This window comes from Haliaeetus albicilla, chromosome 6, assembly GCF_947461875.1.
Source record: "Haliaeetus albicilla chromosome 6, bHalAlb1.1, whole genome shotgun sequence".
NCBI classification, from domain to species: Eukaryota; Metazoa; Chordata; class Aves; order Accipitriformes; family Accipitridae; genus Haliaeetus; species Haliaeetus albicilla.
The window spans coordinates 40,882,892-40,890,588 of record NC_091488.1 but is presented as its reverse complement, the minus strand read 5'-3'; the positions used below and the strand labels follow the sequence as shown (position 1 = coordinate 40,890,588).

The 7,697-nt window shown below is 48.3% G+C and overlaps 1 protein-coding gene across 1 annotated transcript; it reads right to left on the bottom strand.

Annotated features, from left to right (window-relative positions):
- Window positions 1–462: 462 nt before the first annotated feature.
- Window positions 463–4,477, bottom strand: GTPBP8 (GTP binding protein 8). The gene is made up of 7 exons (XM_069785762.1): window positions 4,164–4,477; window positions 3,828–3,926; window positions 3,152–3,282; window positions 2,703–2,802; window positions 2,167–2,285; window positions 1,607–1,733; window positions 463–1,074 (listed from the first exon to the last, which is right to left on the bottom strand). Exons 1-6 carry the CDS (start codon window positions 4,461–4,463, stop codon window positions 1,649–1,651), a joined length of 834 nt encoding a protein of 277 aa, XP_069641863.1. The 5' UTR covers window positions 4,464–4,477; the 3' UTR covers window positions 463–1,074; window positions 1,607–1,648.
- Window positions 4,478–7,697: the final 3,220 nt, after the last annotated feature.

Sequence of the window (7,697 nt, the reverse complement as noted above, 5' to 3'; positions counted from 1 at the left end):
GGGACTAAAAACAGAACTGCACTTTCTTTTACATACACAGACTTATTTTCAGAGGCTCTTCAGTCAAGGCTGAGGCCTTGAAAATGACAGACTTGGCAAGATTGATGCTTTTGGAAGATCCTGGGTTTAAGATACCAAGAAAAGATTCCTGAAGTGTTCACTTGCACCTGTTCCATCTGTCTAGATACTACTGCACTTCCCCCTAGGATCAAGCATCCTATGGGCTGGTTTGCTCAGGGGCACTTAGGGATTAGGGGTAAAATATTAGAGAATTACAGGTTTGATCTCTGCTAAGCTGTGGAAACTAGAGATCTGCATCTTTCTACCGCATCCCCCCGCCCCCCTTACATAGATACTGAAAACAGACCTCGCCTCATTTTTGATTAAGAGTTGTAAAGAGTTGTAAATCTTAAGAGTTACAAAAAATTCCATAATGAAACAAAACACTAAAAATACCTTAGAGTGGTTCACAAAAGACCTGCCTTTTCTTGAGGTTTAAACACTTACTTAATTTAAGCAACTTTTGACAACTGCATACACACATTTGACAATGTTAAGACATGACAAGACTGAGTGCCAGAGTTTGACATAGGCCCTTAACAGCTTTAGGTTAAATTCTCTTTTAACAACTACTGCTATTGATGGCAGTCTTTTTTTTTTTTTTTTCCCCCTCTAATTCTATGCCTTGTAATGAGCCAACTTCAGGTGCTCTTTAGCTGCTGCGGGACACAGTTCTGCCAGGTGTTACAGTGCCCCTGAAGAGTACGGGACATCAGTATTGTACTTCAGCTGCCAGGGTAGAACAGGATGCAGATAACAGTGTGTCTCATCTCTATCTCTGGCAATTCATCTGAGTGCAGCTGCAGAACTTCATGCTGGATCTAAAACAGGAGGTAGCTGCAGCACTGACTGACGATAAAGTGCAGAAGGAGAGAGTTCCCCTACATGCCAGTCTTTTGTTCCACGCCAACGGTAATCAAAAAGCAGATCCCATCAAAGATGTGTCCTTTCCTTCATCCACCTGGAACAGGGGCAACTCGAGGTATGCAAGCAAGGCACGCTATCACGCTGCACCTATTGGACACACAATGCAGAAGAGTTACAAAAGGAAACTACACAGGAAGTCCCAAACACCTTCACAGACAACATCTTGGCTATGTCCACTCCAGATTGCCTTAGAGCAGGCAGATTGCACAGGTGCTAGTTTTTGGTCCTGCTACATAAGCTGAGAGAAGTAAACCTCTGTATATCATTCAATTCAACTGGGCAAGTGCAGCTTGCTTAATGTTAGTTTTTCTTTTCTAAACTAAATGCCTTTTTATTAATGAAATTACTAGACTATCTCTAGTATCCTAAATATAGCAGAGCTTAAGCACGCAGTGGTAGCTTTTTGAACGTTTCTCTGGCAGGAGAGGAAATGCTGCATTAAGACTTAGCTTCCCTTTGGAGGTTGTCTTTGCTTTTTTCTCCTTAGCACAATCATGTAGGTTTTATAAAACAGTTTTATAATAACCTGGATTCATTCATAGTGCTAACTTCCTGAATTAAATAAATTCTAGTACCTTGGGTTATTTACAACAAAAATCCAGACCTCTGGTTTTGGTACCTTTTGTTCTGGATAAGCTGAGCAGATCAGGAGTCAGTCTTCTCAGCTGGCGTCTACAGTAGGCAGGTTTCCAGTAACATGGGCTACAAAACACCTTAGCAAGTGAACCCCTGAAAACTCCAGAGAACTGTGGAAACAAACATGTGGATGTTCAGTGCCAGATGCTGCTGTGTCGTGGAGTAATACAAGCAAATTCAGCCACTGGCTGTGTTAAGTAACATCTCCTGCAGTGCACTACAATAGTTGTACGTTAAGCGCTTCAGCTACGTAATCAAACGATTACAGCTTGCTGCTGTTAACACAACTCCAAACAGAAGGGGAAAGCCCACTAGCATAGGGACTGCTGCCCCCCTCAGAGAAAGGCCAAAGTTGAAAACTGAACTCCACTCGCTTGCAGAGGAAGGGGAAGAAGGAAAGGGGCATTTCCCCATCAGCAGCCCACCCTCCATCCTTGGGGCACGGAGAAGTGCCACCTCTAGAGCTGATGGACCGTTTCAGGTAGTTTGCCCTATTGAAATCATCACTTGAAAGGAAACGGCAGCAACAGAGAAGAGCTTTACCTGACCAGGAATAGCTGAGGAAAGCATCCCTGAGTTTTCTCCTTTACAAAGTCCTGGATCTCCAGTACGTTCTTTAACAACACTCCCCTGGAAGCTCGGTCAATTTTTGTTAACACCATCTGCATGGATCCAGAAAGGGAGGATTAAAAAAGGAAAAGATTATTTTGCTGCTAGCCTGGAACATCTGTAAGAGTCCTGAACCACCTTGCAAGGCAGGCTGAAAGCTCTGGGTCATATCCAGAGGGAAAAATTGCATAATACAGTTCACGAAAACACTTGTATAGCATGCATAAGGAATGGACCTTTTCGAGCTCCTCAAGCTGAGCACTGGGAAAAAAGCGTCCATTTAATAAATCAAGCAAAAAATCCCTTAAATCCCCTTTGCCCCCCTCAACACATTTTAGGCCTATTTTATTAACAGTAAAGGGGGGGTTTACAACTTAGGTAGGACAACTTGCGTAAGCTCAGGTAGAGGGTACACACCTTTATAGATTATCTGTAGCTTATAACCAACACAAGAATGAAGCACTACCTACCACGTAAGGAATCCCAAACTCTTCCAGCATATCTACTGCAATATGATCTGTTTTCTGGAGTCCTACTACACCATCAACTAACAGAAAAGTCCTCTTCAAGCTGTCAGAAATACAAGCAACAGTAATCACCATCGTTATTTCATGCCTGCTCTGCTATTTCCAAATTCATAAGCAAGAACAAGTAACATGGTATCTGGGGATAGGAAGAGCCAAGAAAAGCCACTCAGGGAGCTGAGGGTCAGCCCGGAGCAGCACCTCAACCTGTTCTGCTGTTTTGATCTGACCTAGTGTGGTGACACCACAGAGTTTCCCAGGAAAACAACTTCAGAACTCATCAATACTACCACTGGAAGTAGCTACCTTTCCTACCTTTTTTCACCTGATTACATGACACCGTATATAGGCGTCTGGCTTTCATTGCTTTATGGAGGTACAGTTGAGTCCCTTACTTGTGCCGTTCCTGCAGATAGGCCTCCACCATCTCCACAAAGTCTTGTGGGGCACGGTAGCCATATCCTGGCATATCCACCAGAGTAAACTTCTTCCCTACTTTGAAGAAATTCATCTTCTTGGTGTGGCCCTGGAGAGAGCATTTTTTTTTTTAAAGGGTGGGGGGGAAGAGATGGAGGAAAGGGGGGGTTAAAAAGTTGCTTTAAGCAGTGGACTAGGAGGTGTACAAACTATCTCTGTATCGTACCCTGCCTCCCCACCCCCCCACCCCCAGAAGGCTGCAAAAACGCTACTGTTGCTTTAAGCTGTCTAGTCTCCCACCCTTGTAGCAATCCTATGTGCCTCCATCCTTAAAATAGTCTAAAAATACCTTCACGGCTCTCTGTGCTTGGTTCTTCTCAAAGGGCTTTGCATCATGTCCACTCAGCTTGTACCGCTCTTCTGTCTGGCACACGTGCCAGTCCTGGCCGAAGAGCTAAGGTGGGCTCCTGCCACCTCGTCCTTTGCCAGAGCAAGGCCTGCGCCAGCCGTGAGCCGGTGGCCACCGTGGCCAGCACGCTCTCCTACCGCTTCAAGTTCCCCGAGAGCTGGTTTCCTCCCGCCCTCCTCGGCCCTATCCTCTGGGCTGGCACCGGCTTCGGACCAAGAGGGAGGGAAGTGAAAAACAGCACTTACCGGAGTTTTTGACACTCTGACCTCCACTTCTGGAGACAGCGAAAACAAGGCCCGGATTAAAGACGATTTCCCCACGTTGCTTCGGCCGATGAAGCACACCTGCGGCAGGAGAGGCAGAGAGAGCCTTTCCGCAGCCGTCCCCGCCCGCTGCCCTCAGCCTTTGGGGCCAGCGCCCGGGACGGCCGCGTCCTGCTGCCGCCCCCGGAGCTCCACGGGTGCCGCCGAGGCCCGCTGATCTCCCGCGGCTCGCCGGGAAGCCGCTCTCCCAGCACGGCCCCGGGGCTGAAGGGCACGGCGGGGAGGCGGAGGAGGGGGGGGCGCCGGTCTCGTCCTGACCTCGGGCAGGGCCGGCGGCGGGGCATGGTCCATGCGGACGGCGGAGCTCACGTAGTCGATGGCGTGGTCGCGGCCGGACCTGAAGAGCGCCTCGGCGCGCTGCAGGGCGGCCAGGCCGGGCTGGAAGAGGCGGAACCGCGCCGTGTCGGCGCCGGGAGCCAGGGAACGCGCCAGCTTCTCCAGCGGGAACACGACGCCGGTGCGGCGGCTCCGCTCCAGCCGCAGCACCTGGGACAGGGCGGCCAGCGCCGGCGGGGACCGTCCCGCCGCCCCGCCGCCCCAGCCCCGCGCCAGCAGCATCGCGGCGCGGCCCAGGCCCGTCCCCCGAAGGCAGGCGGCGGGCGCAGGGCGGAGCGCGGCCCGGCCGGGCCCCGGCTGCCCCCGCGCGGCCAGGGCTCGCCAGAGGCCGGGAGTGCCGGAGGCCGGGCTGGAAGGCCTGAGTTGGCCCTCACGGGACACCTGGAGAGCGGCGGGTTTTCCCTAGAGCCTCGGCTCTTTGCTTTTCGTTCCTGCTCATCTCGGGTCCTTTAGAGACTCGAGCCAAACCCAGGAACGTCGCCGAGATGCTCCGGGCTCTGCTTGGGGCAAAGCAGCAGCAGCGGCCTTCGGCACCCTCAGTCCCCTGCCGCCACGGTCGGTTCTCCAGGGGCTGTTCCGAGGTTGGTTAGACCTTACGCCCGGGCGAGCCCGAGGGTCCTGGGGAACGCTGCTTCCTCTTGGAGACAAGAGACCCATTTTTCTTCTGCAGTCACAGTCCTCTCTTTAAAGCTCTGTAAGGCTGGTGGGTTTAATCGTTACAATGAATAGATTTAAGGCCAGGAAGGACCGTTAGAAGATGACACAGGCTATATCCTACTTTCCCTGTCTTGAGCTCAGTTACAAGCTATGGGGAGGGAACTTCTATCCCCCAAGAAAAGGCCAGCCAGCAACCTACACGTTTCTCAGAGATACCTTCAAATCTTTTGTAACAAGACAAGCTCCTACTGAAATCCGTAAGCTTTTTCTCAAATTTATGATCAGTGAAAGCGGTTACTGGTGAGAGTTAGGCTAACGGTGTAAACCTAGGGGAAAAAAACCTGCATTCTACCTTAGTCCTGCAAATTAAGTCCTCTCAAAATCTGCTTTGGCTCACAGCAAGACAGAGCTCAAATGCACATAGCTCAAGACAGACCACAATCACTGGCTGCTAGGTGCATACTTAGAAGAGTGCTCCCAAATAAATCAACAAATGACCTTTATTTGGTTCCAAACCAGTCTGAAACGTACAGAGCAGGCCCCTCTCCTGTCACCCCCAGAGGTGAAAATAACCACAGGTACATGCAGAGAAATAAAGCAGAACAATAAACTGTCCAAGAACTACCTCAGGAACACTGCTAATTTTTTTTTTTTTTTTTTTTTTTTTTTTTTTTTTTTTTTTTTTGGGGTGTGTGTGTGGTAATGCAGCAACTGAATTTCATTGAACTCTGTGGTGAATCTAGCGACAGAAAAACCACACTGGCCAGAGGTTATGCTCGTAACCACTCCAAGTTGGCCAGTTTCCACATTTTTATGCCAAACCATGACACGCAAAACAGAGCAAATGCTCTTAGGTATTTTCACCTCAGCATCCCTTGCAGCTCACTGCTGCTGGCAGCAGACTTGCCTGCTTGCAATTACATTAGTTACCCTTACCAAGCACACGTTCTCCAGCACATTGCTCCCAGAACAGCCGGCCAGAGACAGGAGGGAAGGTGGCAGAGAAACCAACTGGCCCGTTTAACGGTATATCTGCAGGCGTGATGATGTGAACAGAGGTGCCCAGCTCACAGGCTAGTGCCCTAACCATTAATTAAGTCTCCCTTTTTAATGTGCCTACACAGGCAACAGGAACAAATTAAAATGGCACAGAACCTTCTGAATACTTCTAATTTTAGCAAAGGGCTGGATCAACAGGAGCATCCAGTAGACCCACATCTAAAACCTGAAGATCAGACCTGTGCATTTCAGTGGAAGGTGGTTTGTTTTTTTTTTTGTCCTGGACTAAACTGCAGTCTAGGTTCTCTGTGGACAGACCATATGGAGACTGGACGAGGCAGGTTACTGTGGACAGAGCTGGTGAAATACCAGCATTTAAGCCTGCTTTGTATCTCCCCTGAAAGACTCTACTTTCTATTCCACATTTTATTGCCAAACTTGAGGCATTTGGACTAAAATTGCCTATGGCTCATGTCTGTGGCAGCAGATGTCTCTTTTCGGTTGCAGGTTATGTAGCTCAGATATTAGGGAATGACTACAAAAGTAATTTGGTCCACATTAAAAACTCTGACAATCATTCCTTTGGAGTATGAAAGAGGGATCTACAACCATTGACACTGGCCTAAATCCCAAAGAATGGTGTGGAGCTAGTAGGAAGTAGCGACATCAGTTGTCTTGTCTGGTCAGATCTTGTCTTTCACAGCATCGTGCAACAGGCCAAACCATCATTCATTTCAGATACCTCTCGAAGAAGAGTAGCTGCGAGACCAGCTGGAGGTGGAATTCTGGGAGAGCAGTGAGAGCTCCTTGTGCATTTGGGGCATTGGGTTTGGGTCCCATGAGCCAAAGCCAACTGGGCTTTTCAGCTTCATTTCCAGGAAGAGGAACTGAGACCAAATATTGTCACCAGGAAGCATGCCAGAAAGGACAGAGCATATGCACCAACCTTTCTGCTTTTTAGTGACACAGCACTACCGACTGTGTCCAAATCTGTGCTCTCGCCTAAAATACAGCCTATGTTCTTTCCACTTGGAAGGTGGTTTAGGAACTAAAGTTAGTAGATAGACAGTTTTAAAGGCTGAATTACTTGTATAAAGGACAAAGAAGCTCTGCAATTTCCTCTATGTAAACTATTCTATTTAGCAGGGGGCGGGGATAAGTGTCTCTTTCCTCCAGAAGGAAATCAAAGCCAGAAACCTCTTAAGGGCTGGACATTCAAAGACAAAAAAAAAAAATTAAAAGTAAAAAAAAAACCAAAACAACTAATTAGTGGGAAAGTTTTTGAAAAGTTCTCGAGTAAATTAATGGAAGAGAGAGGCATCATTGTTCATGTGACAGCAAACACTTCTAGTTCTAGCTGAAGAGTAGTTTCCACTGGCTTCACAGAACTGAAATTCTCGTTTTGATATTCATCTCAAATTTGGTGAACCTCTTCCATTCGTACCTGGTCTGACCTCTGCTGCAGAGTTTGGTTTTGACTTCGGCCTTTGAGGAGAGGCAAAGAGCAGAAGACACTCCATCCATTTTCTCAGAGTTGGCCTTGGTCATTAGCACAAGAATCAGTGCTGTGAATATGCAGAAGAGGAGGAAATTCTGTGTCTTAAGGGCGTTGAATCTGTTAGAAATCCCTTGAATCTGGGCTGAAAAAATAGTAGTGCCAATAACACTGACTGGTGAACATGCTGACAAATGGAAAGGCTCCCCGTGATCGGTCCAGGTGGGATGGAGAACCATATAATCAAGAACTGATTTGAGATAAACTTTTGTTTCCTTAACGCCGGTTCCTATGGCCATGACCAG

What these genes read in the sequence shown, in the direction of transcription:
- GTPBP8 (XM_069785762.1), bottom strand. Translation starts at nt 4,463, where the DNA reads ATGCTGCTGGCGCGGGGCTGGGGCGGCGGGGCGGCGGGACGGTCCCCG. An exon ending in CGCCGCCGGCCCTGCCCGAG is followed by an intron (nt 3,927 to 4,163) that starts GTCAGGACGAGA and finishes CTCCTGCCGCAG; the next exon opens with GTGTGCTTCATCGGCCGAAG. An exon ending in CCTCAGCTATTCCTGGTCAG is followed by an intron (nt 1,734 to 2,166) that starts GTAAAGCTCTTC and finishes TTGTTTCCACAG; the next exon opens with TTCTCTGGAGTTTTCAGGGG.